Raw genomic sequence first — 16,226 nt, 5'->3', positions numbered from 1 at the left:
TACTGAACACTGAAACGTAGACTTAAAGGGGTACTCCGGGCGGGGGTTATTTTTAGGGTATGGCCGGGGATGGGGTGGAAATAGAGGCAGCCGCTCACCTCCCCGGTTCCAGCGCCCGGTCCCGGATTGTGCCGCCCCGTTCTCCCGTCCAGCGGCCGGCAGACGGGAGAACAGGGTGGCGTGATCCGGGACCCGACGCTGAAACCAGGGAGGTAAGTGACTGGCATCCTCTATTTCCACCCCTTCCCCGGCCATACCCTAAAAATAACCCCCGCCCGGAGTACCCCTTTAAAGGGACTGTATCACCTACATTTTCTTTTACTGATTAGAGTCAGATACAAAAATTGTTCTTTTATTCTAATCTGTTCCTATTTTCTGACTTAAATTCCCCCCCCCCCCCCCCAAACACTTTTTGTACATTGTTATAAGGGCTGCCATATTGTCTGGGTTGTTTTTAACTGAATTTAGAGACATGCTTTACAGCAAGCCTCATGGACATAGACGACAATAGCCAGACTCTGTCCTTCTGAGATAAATGTTAAACATTACTGAGCACGCTCTGTGACCTTTGAAGAGGTCATTCCACAGGGAGCTGCTATTGTCTCCTCTCTCTACTGGTGTCACATGTTGCTGCAATTCTGTACAGATCACTTTACAGCAGCCTCCTCTTATGATTAAGAGAATGAAAATTGCAAAATTTTAGGATTTTATAAAATAGACAGAAAAATGAAAAATTTGAAAAAATGTCAAATAATTCTTAAAAAAATACGTTTAACATAAAACATTATTTAAACAGTAAGTCATTTTCTGATGACACATTCCCTTTGAAATCCATGACGTGTGGTCTAAACTGCAAGTGTGATGGTATACAGCAGGAGGAGCTGAGGAGACTGATACATAGTGTTAGGGAAACAGTATAACTTGTTGAACATGTCACTGTTAGACACAAGTAAACAACTTTCCTGATCTGCCAGACCCCAAATGATCATCAAAACGAGTGGTGGCAGAGTCACATGGACTTCCATTGGGGTTCCGTCTTGATCCAGTGGCACAGTGCAGGGAGAGAACATGCTTAGTGTGCACTTCTCCTAGTAGGGGTCTGAGTTCTGAGAAACTGCCAGTCTGAATACGCTCACCTGCTGTTATATTCTGCAGCGCAATTGTCATAAAATCTTCAGTTTAATCAATCAAAAGTGGTGCACTGGGAAAGGGATGTCCGACGTCAGTGTCTGGATCTGCCCTGCCCCGCTCATGAATATTCATCAGGCGCTCATCACTGCAGGGTGCCACCTCAATATTCATTATGAGGGGCAGGCCGACCGTGTGGTAGTCCCTTCCCTGCCTAATTTGCATATTGATTACAATGAAGATTTGTCAAATACACAGCAGAAGATAAAAGTAGGAATTACCTTCATTCTTGGTGTCCCATGCTCTGTGGGAACAGAAGAGCAGGTGAGAGTCTTTTTTGCACAAAAAAAAATTGCTCAGCAGTGCTACGCTACTACCCTAGCATAGGTTTTTTTTAGCCAAGCTGTTTTAAGCAAATAAATTGTGCAAGATTTATCAAGGCACTTGCTCCTAATGATAATTTTTGCACAACAACTGTAAATGTTTGTGCAGCCCATAAAAGTACAAAATAAAATTGCACATCTGCCCCTATGTTTTAGGTCCTGTACTCCTCCTGTGATATGGTCCAGGAAGGGTAGCTACATCTTTGTATCTAAATGACTGAAAATGCCCCAGTATATCAATCACATCTTGGATCAACATCCAATTAAAGTTAAAAAAAAAAAAAAAAAAAAAGCCATGTACCCACCAGAGTCCTAACGCCATATTGCTTTTCAATTTTCTCTTTCAGTTGTTTGAAACAAGCCTCCATCCTCTCGTGGAAGGGCCTCAATGCTTCTGTGACTTTTTCTCCGTGAATACGTACTCCCTCAGCTAAAAAGGGAACCTAAGCAGATGAGAAAAATTATACACTACGTCAGAATACGGCAGGAACAGAATGCATAAAAACAAAGTATACAGTTTGTAATGACGATGCCTAAATATTATATAAATACATAACGCAGATATTTAAATCCATGGTGTCCACTGGTAACACTGCAAATCATGAGATTTATTGGGGAAAAAATATCTAAAATTTTTTTTTTTTTTGCAAATACCGTCAAGAAAAGCCAGACAACTTGCGTTTCTGCTGTCAACCGCCAACTTTTTTTTTTTTTTTTACCCTCAGTCTCCATGGCTACATATTATTTCTTGATTCTATGAGAAAAACACTAACATCTCAGTAATAAGTTTTAAAAAGATTACAGGCTTTTAGAGACAGGAAGGTAAAATCGGAAAATTATCCATTAATTCAATATCACATAATTGCGGACTTGATTGGTTCCTCCTTTGCTGCAGCTCTGTATAATGCATTGTGCCATCAAGGTTAGAGCTACCTCCGCTAATACAGTAATACATGGAGATCACGCACATTGCTATACGGCAGATACGTGCGACATAGCAGTCTGCTTGTCCTATATATATATATATATATATATATATATATATATATATATATTGTCATGTTTTATTATGGGCTAATGCAATTAGTGAGGGAATGTATGTATCCACATATAGAGAGGGCATTGGCGTCTCTCATGTGTATGACCTGTATAACTTAGGTACTAGTTATTAAATGGTTTAGAAAACCCATCATTTCAGGGGACTCTGCGTTAATAGAGGAGGGGGTGGGGGAAAATGTTCTCGATACTTAACTCTTGACCAAAAGTTACAGTCTCTGTTTCTGTTAGACCTGACAGACAACTGATTAAAGGAGAAGTCCGGCCAAGACAGGGGCAGGGGGGTGAACATAAAAAGCTTTCTCAACTCACCTCTCCCTGTGCCTCTTCAGGACTGGATCACTGCGAGGCTTGGGAATCTCAACCAGAGCCAACGTCATGATCTTGTTGATTGACTGGCTGCTTAAGCAGTCTGTGACTAGGGGCGGGACACTGCTGCAGTCACTGATTGGCTGAGCAGCCAGTCCAGCAGCCGGGATCACAACTCGAGGGAAAATGTCTTTGGTGAGGGGCCTGGGGCTGGTCACATGGCAGATGACAGGCATGGGTAGAGGTAAGTAAGCACTGGTTATTAGGTCCTCTCCCCCCCCCACACACCTTTAAATAAAATAATAAGTACTGCTCCTTTAAATGGACAATCTTCATTGGCCCTGTGGCAGTGCTGGAAGGAAACTGCATACTTGCTGGCAGATTTCTCTACTTATTACAGCTTATCCCCTTATCCCCGCTTCTAACAAGCAGGGGTCTCCTATAGTGAGAGAGCCCCTTTAAGGTGGATATTTTTGCGAGCATTTCCCATGCTCTGGCCACATTTATGAAAATATCGACAAAACTAAAAGGGTTATCAAGGATTAGAAAAACACGCTTGCTTTCTTCCAAGGACAGCGCCATACCTGTCCACAGGTCCTGTAAAGTATTACAACTCCATTCATCTCAATAGGACTTGGCTGCAATACTGCCCCTAAACTGAACACACAGGTGGTGCTCTTTCTAAGGGAAAACAGCCATGTTTTCTACTCCCAGATAAACCCTTTAAGCTGAATTACTACTCAAAAGTCTAAAAAAAAAAAAAAAAAAAAAAAAAACAACAACCCTGTACCTTACCTCACTATTTCTCAAAGCTTTCTACACAGATATTGATATTATGTTAAAATTCAACGAGAATGACAGACAATCATATATTATAAATAGTACGAGCAAGACTGATCGATTAAATAACACAAATATCAGGTGTCTGATAACGTTTCTCCTGACTCCTGTCAGGAAATCATTTTCACAATGCAGAAAATCAATTTTTACTTATTCAAGGTGGACATCAAAAACCTTCCAGCAACCAAAAGACAGCATAATATAATACAGCATAATATAACACAGCATAAACCTCCTAACAATACTTCTATGGTGTATAGGTAATAGAGCGAGTATTACACTGCGTACAGTCCTTCCATCTACTCGTACATACAGCAGTATTTGTCAGATTACTTGCGTTGGGCTGTCATTTTGATGAACTTAAATCCAGTTATAAGAATCACATGACCAATAAATTAGCTTTCCATTTCACCCTCTAGCAACTTTTACATAACATAAAATCTACATAAGCAGCTGATAACCTTTGCCTTACTCGGGGTACACACCTGTACGTCAGATCGGTTGCAGAAATTTCTGTGACTGGAAATCAATGACATTCATCTGAATGAGGGTATTTTATGCAAGTCCCGTTCATTTGAATGGTATAGTCATAGAAATGCATAGAAATTACATGTGAATACATACGGTACTCTTACTGATCTTGTATTATAGTCTAGAACAGGGATAGGCAATAGAGATGAGCGAACCGGGTTCCGGTTCGAGTCCATCCGAACCCGATTGATCGGCATTTGATTAGTGGGGGCTGCTGAACTTGGATAAAGCTCTTAGGTTGTCTGGAAAACATGGATACAGCCAATGACTATATCCATGTTTTCCACATAGCCTTAGGGCTTTATCCAAGTTCAGCAGCCACCGCTAATCAAATGCCGATCGTTAGGGTTCGGATGGACTCGAACCCGAACCCAGTTCGCTCATCTGTAATAGGGAACCTTCGGCCCTCCAGCTGTTGCAAAACTACAATTCTCATCATGCCTGGACAGCCAAAGCCAAAGGCTTTGTGCTCAGTTTAGGTGCAGTATTGCAGCCAAGTCCTATTGAGATGAATGGAGCTGTGGACTAGTGTGGCGCTGTCCTTGGAAGAAAGCAAGCGTGTTTTTCTAATCCTTGATAACGAAACGGTCATCAGGTTTGATATTAACCATGCACCCTAAAGCTTAGCTGACTTCCTATATTACAGAAGGACAGTTGGTCTTTTCCTACATTAAATCACTAAGGCTGAGTTAACACTACGTTTTTGCAATCCGTTTTTTTTGCAAAAAACGGATGAAAACCGGATGCATGTGTGTGCATCTGTTTTGATCCGTTTTTCCATTGACTTCCATTATAATAATAATTAAAAAAAAAAAAAAAACGGATCAAAACAGCCCAGTTTTTTTAACGGCCACAAAAATAAGGTTGACTATGTTTTTGTGCGCATTAAAAAAAAACGGATCTGTTTAGATTTTTTTTTTTATAATGGAATTAATTGGAAAAACGGATCAAAACGGATGCACACACATGCATCCATTATTTCCATCTGTTTTTTATCCGTTTTTTTTGTTGTTGCAAAAAACGGATGGAAAAAATAGACTGCAAAAATGTAGTGTGAATCCAGCCTAACTAAGGGTCGTCTTACAGCAAGATTGGTGCTCGTCTGCAATGCCTTTACAAAGCACAATCAATTCTGAGGCCAGGCTGCATGAACAATCACTGTATTGTTTGTATGGCCATTTACATACATTGTTATTGGCTGCACATCTCCTGTTTACACAGGGAGATACAGTACGTGCCAGATAACGATAAATTTTGCTGCTGTACAAAAGATGCAATCAGGCAACAAACGGGTATTTACCCGCTTATCTTTTATATGGGCCGATTAAAAGCTGAATGAGCAGTTCTAGCGCTGCTCCTGGCTGATACTCGGTAAAAGGGGCGCTGAACCAAACAAGCATGCTGGGAGATTTCAGCTCTGAAGACAGAAGAATTCTAAACACATACTTAACTCTGCATGTAGACCAACAACTCCTATCATGCCCTTCACGTCCTTTTTAAGTCAGACCATGAGGGGAGTTGTAGTTTCACACCAGCTGGATAGCCACAGGCCGGAAAACATGTAAGAAAGTGTTTTGGGAAGATGCATGGTGCATCTTTAAATCCATCCGCATGTGGTCACCCGCTATTGATCCCTGATTTTCTTGCACAATGCTATTTCAGCTGGAGCAGTGTCCTAATAAAGAACCAGGATTTCACTCACCGGGTTGGGCGGTGATCTATTACATTTAATTTGGTATAATGAATGGCTTCTATTGAAATGACCTTTAACCTTAAGGTGGACTGTGTGAGACACACAATGAGGCTCCTTTACCCTTCAGCGACGAGCAGAAGGTCTTAGGGGCTAAGATTCCCTGTGCATATGAAATGATCAGCTGACAATGTCAGATCATGTGCGGAGGAGCTGATAAATACCATGCAGAGCTATATGCCAGGCTGATGTACAGCTACATGCCTGTCAGTCCAAGGGCGGGCTGTCTCTGGGGTGCCTGCCCCTGCACCAGGTAATTACAGGGAGTTTTTACCTGCCATGCAATCAGGTCCTTGAGTTTCTCAATCTTATCCAGGTCCTCGGGGTGTTCTTGCATGTACTTCTCATTAAAGAAAGCCTAGTGAAGATAAACACCATCGATTAAACGGCTGCTTTCATTACGGTCACAAACTTAAAGGGAAACTCCAATTCTGAGCACAAATTTACAAGATAGCACATATAAACACCGGCATCATTTTATCTGTTAGTTGAGGCTCCAGTAGAAAAAGTTTAAAGCGACTCTGTACCCACAATCTGCCCCCCCAAAACCACTTGTACCGTGAGATAGCTGCTTTTAATCCAAGATCTGTCCTGGGGTCCGCTTGGCAGGTGATGCAGTTATTGTCCTAAAAAACAACATTAAAATTTGCAGCCCTGTGTCAAACTGGCATGGCCTAGAGTGTCTGTGCATAAGACTTGCACCAGCCATCCGTCCCTCCTCATCATTAGGAATGCCCCATGTAGGTATTTTCCTATTCATCACCTGTACGAAAACTGCACATGTGTTGGATGATTAAGGCACCTGTGCAGTTTTCAGACAAGTAATGAATAGAAAACAACCTGCCCAGGGGCATTCCTAATGGTGAAGAAGGCTGGGAGGAGGGACGGAGGGGTGGTGCCAGCCTGGCCACAGATACTCTAGGCCATGCCAATTTAACACAGGGCTGCAAGTTTAAAAGTATTTTTTTAGGACAATAACTGCATCACCTGTCAAGCGGACCCCAGGACAGATCTTGGATTAAAAGCAGCTATCCGAAGGTACAAGTGGTTAGAAGGGGGCAGATTGTGGCTACAGAGTCTCTTTAAGAAGCGCTGCTTTAAAGGATACCAGATAGCACCGGACACCCTTCAGAGGTCTTGTGGAGTATATATCTTGATTAGAACACAAAGGAGGCTACACAATATTGGCATTTTTAGTGTTTGCAGCTTATAAAGCTATGGCTGGTCACTGTTACTATCACTGCTAACTTACAGCCACGAGAAGATATACAAGCCAGCGAGTGTTTCTGCTAGCTTGGTACGCTTACAACGTGTGCTTTTGTCATGGTGAGAGGTTCCCTTTAAAGATGTAGGGAAAAACGAGTTTCTCCAAAATGTTATTTTGATTAAAAAAAAAAAAAAAGTTATTGTGAATTGAAAACCTCATTACATAACCATCTTACTATCACTGATAAAACCTGTGGAGGTTCATCCTGTAAATTCTGTATGACAGATGCTTTTCTTACCTTTTCATAGTTTGCAAACCCTCCCATTACGGCAGGATCCACGATACCATTGAGCGTCAGGGACAGAGGATTTATGGGCAGATTGGGATCATTCATGTGCTGCTGCACCAAGTTGTTAATGTTCTCATTGGTCAGCTGCATTGTCTCAATGGCATTTTCCAGTGGGCTTATTTCCACCTGTGTATTACACCAAAAATGCAATGGATCAGATTTTCTAATACTGTTTATGACTTAGGGTCCATTTACACAGATCTGACAGATTATCTGCCAAAGATTTGAACCAAAGCCAAGAATGGATTTGAAAAGAGGAGAAATCTCAGGCTTTCCTTTATGACCTGTTCTCTGTTTATAGTCTGTTCCTGGGTTTGGCTTCAAATCCTTGGCAGATAATCTGTCAGATAATCTTTCTGTGTAAATGGACCCTAACACAGTGTTTCATTACATGATGCTTCAGAGTCATCACAGGGACTGATCAGTCGGATGCATCCTTACACTGACTAGTCTCAGTTTTGCACCAATATATTGACATATCTATTCTCAATTTTCTTTTGGCACAACAGTAAGTCTTCCCTGCTGTGTAGAAAAAGCATCTTAGTACATCATATGAACCTAGCACCTTAAAGGGACTGTACCATCAGGCCCAGGCTGAAGCACTGGAGGCGGCCGACCCACCCTTAGTGGGAGGAAACCCTAGCCCCTCTATGATAGGGTTCCATTGATTCTAATGGAGTCACGTCATGGAGGGGCTGGGGTTTCTTCCCACTAAGGGTGAGTCGGCCCGCCTCCAGTGCTTCTGCATGGGCCTGGTGGTACAGTCCCTTTAAGGCCAGGTTCCCACTACGTAAGACACTGGCCGTTCTGTGACCCGGCCATGTCGCAGAACAGCCGGTGTCATTGAAGTTCATCCCCGCCAGTACTGCAGTTGAATTGAATTCACTGAATAGCAGCTGCACAGAACTGACAGTTCACACAATAGAAGGTCCGGCTCCGGCCGCACTTTCCATTGTGTGCTATGGTAAATCGGGATGCGGGCGCACCCGAAGGTACCCGCATCCCGATTCACCATAGCACACAATGGAAAGTGCGGCCAGAGCCAGAACTGTCAGCTCTGTGCAGCTGCTATTCATTGAATAGCGGCCGCAAAAAACTGACGTCAGTTTTCCCTGCGGCCGCTTGCAATCCTGGCCGGAGCGTATACTATGTGCATACACTCCGGGCGGGATATGTTGTGTGAACATGGCCTAAAACTGCAGCTCACAGCAGGGACAGACAATTAGTGGTGTTATATTGTAATGACATATACTATAATAGATACAGTAGAGCTAAATATCTCATGTGGCACAACTCTTACCATATTCGCAGATCTCACTTCAAACCATCTCAGTATCCCAGGAAGCTTGTAGGCTATTGAAAAGGTAGTCCTCTCGATCCACATATTCTAAAGTGAGTGTGAAAATACAGAGACTAGATCAGCACAAACAACATAGTGAGGCTATTGTTCAATGCATGAAGCAGCAGGACTCTCGGGAGTTGTCTATAAGTCATGGCAGCATCTACACAGCTTCACTAACAGGAGGTTGTTACCTTTGTCTGTCATGTTACAAATAGATTGGAGCTGAAGCCCGGTCACTGTCTCTACAAGCCTGTCACATTATATGTTGGGCTCTATTACATGGGACTATTGTGTGAAAAATTGTTATATTGTTTGAATTTAAACTATAACCTTTCTGTGTAATTGCCAGCAACAATAAAAAAATCGTTTGTGTGTCGTTGATTGTTGATTTAGATCTTTACCTAAAATTATCGTTAATCGTTCGCTGTAATTCCACATTCGTTCGCTCAAGTTCCGCATTTTTTCACTAATTGTTCAGTGTAATTGCACATTGTTCATTGTTTTGCTGGGATCAGATGGAGTAAATGATCGTAGTAACGATCGTAACAAATGAGCATCGTTCTGTGTAATATGGTGAACGATTTTAGGTTAACGATAAACAATCACGTTTGCGATCTTTTATTGTTCGTCGATGAAAATCGCTCCGTGTAATAGGACCCTTTCTCTCCCTATTACCCCCGCAGTTAACATCAGTAGGGAGAAAGTAAAGGGCTGCGGTAATACAAGTGTCCTACTTTGCCTCTACCTGTACTTCCTCCCTGCTGGTGTCAACTCCAGAAAAAACAAGAGGGAGGGGCAAGTATAATGTTAGTTGACCGGCTTGAACTTGTTTCACACACTGCATTTTTTGGAACACTGCCATTGCAGTTTTTGCAGTGGGCATCACCACTAGCAGCATGCAACCTGCAGTGTGAACAGAGTCATAGATGTGCTGCCAATTTTTTCCTTTTTTTTGTTGAATCTGGGGGCGTGGCTACCTCCAGTTGGCTTGCACTCCACCCATGTCTCAAGGGTGCTATAAAAGAGATCATCTGGCTCCTATCTGCCCAGTTGTAGGCTTATTCAGCCCAGGAGAGGCCATTGCTAGTGTCAAAATGCTAGAGAAGGGACCATGTCTCTGAGGACACCTTAACTTGGCGACATGGTACACTCTGTTTGATCAAGTAGTTTGCTAAGATCCTCACTTTTTAATATCTACAGAGCAGGTGTTTATCGTGTGTACACTGGGAGGAGTTTATACAGTAAGCCCTTGCCCCTGTGGGTTGCTGTTGCACCTTCTGTTTTTTTTTATTGCAGTTTTTGTGTCAAAACGTGGATTCAAATGGGATGGAAAATATAAAGAGAGGACTTTTACATCTCTTTCCTGTTGGATCCACTTCTGGTTTTGGCACAAAAACTGCTGTGTCAGTGTTCCAAAAAACCTGCTCTGCGTAAAACCAGCAATGTAGAGACAGTGACTGGGCTGCAGCTGCTTACTCCTGCTGACCTACGGATAATATGCTCCTAGGTAACTGAATATCATTTTCAAATTTAGAATTTGGAATTCAATTTAGATTAGGAATCGATCAACTTTGTTTTTTCTCTTGCATTTATTTCAATATGTGGAAAAGTATGAGATGACTTGATTTACTGCAGCCCTTTACTTCCTCCCTGCTGATGTAGGCTGCAGAGGAAAATATAATGTAAGCGGATAGGCTTGTAGAGACAATGACCGGGCTGCAGCTGCTCGACTCCCTTGATCCACTTGTGATACGCACCTAAGTAATTAATTCCTTTTTCTAATTTAGATTATTGTGAATTATTATAACTTGCTGTTTGTTAGTTTTATTCTCTTGCATTTAATATGTGACAAAGTCCGAGGAGACTTGAATTACTGCAGCACTTTACTTTCTTCCTGCTGGTGTCAGGTGCAAAATTAAAATGGCCGCAGCAGTTCAAGTATTCTCCAGGTGACCAGCGCTGTGTCCCCATCATTCTGATGATTGTGGGGGCCCCAGATCCTTAACATATCTTGTTGCTTTATAGGATGGGAACACCCCTTTAAAGAATGGGAGTGGTCTGAAAGCTAAGGCTGGATTCACACTACGTTTTTTTCATCCGTTTTTGGAAAAAAAAAAATGGATGGAAAAAACGGATGGGTGTGTGTGCATCCGTTTTGATCATTTTTTTTCATTGAATTCCATTGTAAAAAAAAGGGGATCAAAACGGATCCGTATTTTTAAGGTACACAAAAATGTAGTCGACCGCTCTATCCATCAAGTTACATAATGTGACAAGGATTTCTTTATTTTTGTAGGAAGAAAGGAAACTCAGAGAGTGACTGTGAGCGCCTGCTCGTCCCGCATCCCCTCAGTAATGACAGGCTCCCTATCTGTAAAGCGGCAATGACAGTATTTATAGCACACAAGCTGTTTTCACTTCGATTATGATCTATTGATCTCTAGCAATTGGCCACTGAGCTGTCGTCTTTTCTCGACGGGCAGTGTGTATAATAATTACATTTCTTGATCATTAATGTCTTTGGGGAATTCGCAGCAGCTAAATCCTCGTGTACTTACAGCAAATTCATTGTCAGGATCTTTTTCTCCTTTTCTGATAGGCCGAGAGTACTGGAACCGAACCACTTCGTTCACTCTGTAGAAACTGCAGAAAATCATAGAAATATAATCAGCACATCGCAAAGAATACAAGAAGACAGTATAAGGGTGGGTTCACAGTAAGGAATCCGCACTGATAAGTTCCGGCAGATTCCGTTGCTCGTACCAGCTCACGGCGGCGCACCTTCCACCGCCTACTAAAACAATTAACATGTCAGTTTTTTCTGCGGAAGGCGGAATCCGCCCGGCCATAGAATGGTGTCTATGGGACAGGCGGAGATGCGCACTGTTTTTTACAACCAGCACAAGTCAGAAAATCTGCCTTCAGGAGACTGGACCTGGATTTCTGGTAAGTACAGCTTTGTGTTACAGCATAACAACAACAAAAATAATGAATGTATATTGCAAACTTTCTTTATATCACATCTACTGTTGATTTAATTATTAAAGTTATAATGACAGTGACCGTTTAAAGCAAAAAGATTTGGAATTAAAATTCAACATGATTGACACTTCTTTCCCCTGATATCCTATGTCACAAGACGGGTGGGCACACCCCAAACTTGTAAGATGAATAGCCACTGTTATAAGAACTAAAAGCTTCGGATAGGTCATAAAGACATATCAAAAGAGAAGACAAAATTGTGAAATTCCACATTATACCACACACCTGTGCATAAAACCAGTGCTATATAAATCAGACTTTCTATATTACAAGACTGCCATCCAAATATCTGCATGAATACACCACCAGACTGTACATCTTGTTAGGAAAGGTTATGGTTAAGTAGGACGAGAGAGATTTTACATGTCGGAGTGCCTACCAGTAATTATAAAGCCATTATTCTATTATACATTACAATATTGAATTTCCTTGCTTTCATGAACTTAACAAATTGAAATGTGTCATAGCAGACTGTACCTATCTCCCCATACACGGCTGAGAGCAGATGATGTGCAAATAGTCATTTAGTAGAGTTTTAATTCTGTCTTTATGCTCAGCACTTTCTAATGATTGGTGAAGAAAACAAGGCTTTGTGCGGAGTCCCAGCGGAGACGCATCTATGGGGCTATCTCAGGCTATTACTTAGCCTCGGGCAGCCATGTGTATCATGAGGCTGCTGCAGAATCCTCCCTTATCTTCAGATAATTCAATAACTCCCTAATCTCTGCCCGCAACCAGAACAGAACCACGCTCGCAGTCTCATGGGGGGGGGGGGGGGGGGGGGAAGGGGCTTCCCTTGTGGCTTCAGTATGTAAAGCTATTGAGTGAACTTTGTATTACGTATAAAGCATTTGTGGCTCTGTCATTGGAATATTGGCATTAGGGTCCTATTACACAGAGAGATTTTTACCGATTAACGACTAATGATAAACGATTGTAAATGAGATTGTTTATGGTTAACCTGAAATCGTTCACCAATTATACCGATTAACAATGATTTAAGGTTCAGATCTAAATCAACGATCGACAACACAAACGATTTTTCGATCATTGCCCGCAATTACACAGAACGATTATTGTTTAAATTTGAACGATAACGATTTTTTTGCAAGATAATAGTCCCGTGTAATAGGGTCCTTAGAGTATTCACAAAAAAAGTGGCTTCATTGTTGGCAATATAAAGCCCTATCTGTCCAGGACTGCCGACAAATCTGCCTTGGGTCTCATGTAAGTGTATTAGGATCCTTTACACGGCCATGCAAGGACGCAAGGAAGCACCAATCAGTGAGATCGACACTCGTTTCCATTGCACAAATAATCGAGCAGACATTTTCCCGCTTCTTGGCTGATCACTGACACTTTACAGGGGCTGATTATCCCCCAAATGCACGTTTCTAGTAAAGCTCCTTGCCGATAATCGACCAGTGTAAAAGGGCCTTTTCAGTCACAAGTCCAATATGATCACTATGACTGTCATGGACCTACTTCATGGGCCGACAATGTTTTTGCAAGGGCTGCATGGACATTGTTAGCGGCCAAAAAAAACAGATCAATTGTTTCATGTAATCCAACAGTAACAATAAAAGAGGCATATACAGGGAGGGCACAAAAACAGATAAATATACAAGTAGGGAGAATACAGGGATCCTCTTCATTCAGTGTCATATAACCGATCTGTCCCTGTACGTTTCTCCTGTTTAGAACATGTAGATGGGACTTTCAGGTTCTCTATTAACACTTTGCTGTCCCTTCCATCCTCTGTGATAGGAAAGGGAACAGTGTATGGTAGAGGCTCAGTGTTCTGGCCTGCAGGGTTACTCAGCTAGGCAGAGATTTCATCCTCCTCCTACGTGTGCACAATCCTCACATACAGGGTGGCACGGGGGAGCCAGGCCTGCTTTACACTTACGTAATACTCCTCCTGCATCTGCTCCACTATTTCCAACCCCATTGGGGATTACTGTATGATCACAAAAATGAGTAATTCAGCTTACTAGATGATGAGCAAAACACAAGCTTAACCCACAGAGACGCCTCACTCAGAGGACATTTCTGCATTGTCATTTTTCACAAATTCCTACAGATTTTATATATACTCATACATACGCATGACCTATAGATTGTAACCCATCATCCAAAGTTTAGTTCCATGTGCATATTAAGCATGTAACACTGTAAAGAGATCAGGATCACTCATATTATCCCTCGCCCCGAATACTTTATTTTCATAGTATGACAATTAACCTATAGGATGATCTCCGCTCACCTTGTAGATTGTAAGCTCCTATGCATAAATTCTCTCTTTGTTATAGTCTGTCATTTAGGGTCCTTTTACCTGCAGCAATTTCTCACCCACAGGCCGATTAGCGAGATCAGCCCTGGTTTGCGGTGACTTTACAGGGAAACAGATATAGTGGCTGGGCTGCATGAACAATCCATGTATCATTCATGCAGCCGTTAAAACTGACAGCACAGATAAACCTATGTCTGTACTGTCAATTTGTGAAACACATAACATAGCAGTTGCTTGTAATCTAGCATCCTCTTCCCGGGCTCTCCTATCCAGCCGCTGTCTTCAGGCACTGCCTCCTCTGGCTGTCAATCATTCTGGAGGAGGTTGGCCTGAATACAGTGCCTGAAATCATGGGCTCTCAAAAAATAATATGTCATAATAATAATAATACATAGGTATGTTTTTGGAATGTTACTACATAGGTCCCAGGGGAGTATAGCAAAATGTTTCTGAATAGCCTAAACGACCAATGGCAGCTGTTGCGAATGTACATCTCCTAGCAGAGGTATGGTGGGGGTGTATTGCAACAACTGGAGTGAAACAGCATAAAAACTGCTCCACAAAGTTCCCCTTTATAACAATGCAAAGAAGAATGATTTTCAGGATCTATGGAGAACCCCTTGGAATAGTGTAATAGCTGCATTAGCTATAGACATGTTTAGAAATCCACTACCAGCTAGACCGATATAACAGAGAAATTGCTTAATAAAATATTAAAGGAGTTGTCTAGGAATTATATAAAATAAATAAACACTAAACAAAATATGAAAATATGGCTGCTTTCTTCCTCAAACAGCGCCACAGCAGTACATAGGTGGAGTCTAGGATTGCAGCACAGTCTAGGATTGCAGCTAGGGTTTTCCAGGATTTCATACTGTCTAGCCCCCTAGATCAACAGAATGAATGGGGTATGGCTCTAGCTCATACTACAGCTTAGCCTGCTGAAATAAAAGGGGCATGGCTGCAGTACCAGGCACGGCCACACAATACGTATGTCACTGTACCTGGATCATCAATGAACCAGTCAGCACCATGACCGTTTTATTCTGCTGATCAATGGGGGTTCCAGGAATTGCTCTCTCACTGATCATACATTATTGGCTTCATTAAGTAAAGAATTTCCAATCAGCTTGTACATACCTTAAAATCTGCTCCGACACAGGCTTATTCTTAAACTTTGGTGGCAGCTCAAGCAATGGTTTCACTGTAAAACACTGAATATCTGGTTGTAAAAATTAAAGAACTAAAAGTGTTAATTCAATTCCATAAGTGTAAAAAGCAGTGAAATAAATATATAATAAAGATCTCATTAAAAATGTTATTTTATAGAAGCGGAGCCTTCACACCAGCTTCACCACTGTTCATTACTCCACTAATCTGCATGACGCATTGCCCAAATGGCAGCTCTTTTATATTTCCGTCTGCGGCCTGGGGTGTGAGCAGTGCCCCAGGGCACCAGGAAAAGACATTGCCTTATTTACTTGTATTTTCTATCTTCCATTTGACAAATGCCTGTAGAGAGCCCTGTGAGCGCACACTGCATGTGCTGCTGGAGGAATGAGGGCTGAAGTATTTATACTGCTAAAAGTTGGCACTGACTTCTGGTTATTATGTGGTCCTGCTGGACGACGACCCAGACACAGCTCTTGCCTTTACAAAACTTATCAGAAATTTTGAGATGTTGTTAGGTTTATAGAACATCACTTTATCTAGTTATTTTTATAAGAGGTAGAAGGAAGGGATTTTCTGCTCTGTACTGGTTATTAAAGGAACCTTAGGGGCCTATTCCACAGAGCGAAAATTGGCCGAATCGGCAAATTATCGCACCATGGAATAGAGACAACTATCAGCTGATGACTGTGTCATCGGCTGGTCGTTTACCAAGGTTTAAACCTAAAACCATCGGGCACCCACTGCGCATCACTGCATGGAATCTCACAAACACCATACATTACCTACACATGTTGAGGGTCTTCTCCTGCGCTCCTTTTTCCTC

General features: G+C 42.0%; 1 protein-coding gene across 1 annotated transcript in view; it reads right to left on the bottom strand.

Annotated features, from left to right (window-relative positions):
* Nucleotides 1–16,226, bottom strand: part of DOCK1 (dedicator of cytokinesis 1) — a 302,766-nt gene that overhangs the window by 16,139 nt on the left and 270,401 nt on the right. The window contains exons 42-47 of the mRNA XM_069980039.1: nucleotides 15,371–15,452; nucleotides 11,454–11,538; nucleotides 8,854–8,940; nucleotides 7,503–7,679; nucleotides 6,272–6,355; nucleotides 1,817–1,954 (exon numbers count right to left, since the gene is read on the bottom strand). Coding sequence (XP_069836140.1) covers nucleotides 1,817–1,954; nucleotides 6,272–6,355; nucleotides 7,503–7,679; nucleotides 8,854–8,940; nucleotides 11,454–11,538; nucleotides 15,371–15,452 — 653 coding nt within the window. The remainder of the gene's footprint in view (nucleotides 1–1,816; nucleotides 1,955–6,271; nucleotides 6,356–7,502; nucleotides 7,680–8,853; nucleotides 8,941–11,453; nucleotides 11,539–15,370; nucleotides 15,453–16,226) is intronic.

This window comes from Dendropsophus ebraccatus, chromosome 8, assembly GCF_027789765.1.
Source record: "Dendropsophus ebraccatus isolate aDenEbr1 chromosome 8, aDenEbr1.pat, whole genome shotgun sequence".
Lineage (NCBI taxonomy): Eukaryota > Metazoa > Chordata > Amphibia > Anura > Hylidae > Dendropsophus > Dendropsophus ebraccatus.
The sequence above is the reverse complement of the archived record's forward strand: the minus strand, read 5'-3'. Positions and strand labels throughout refer to the sequence as shown.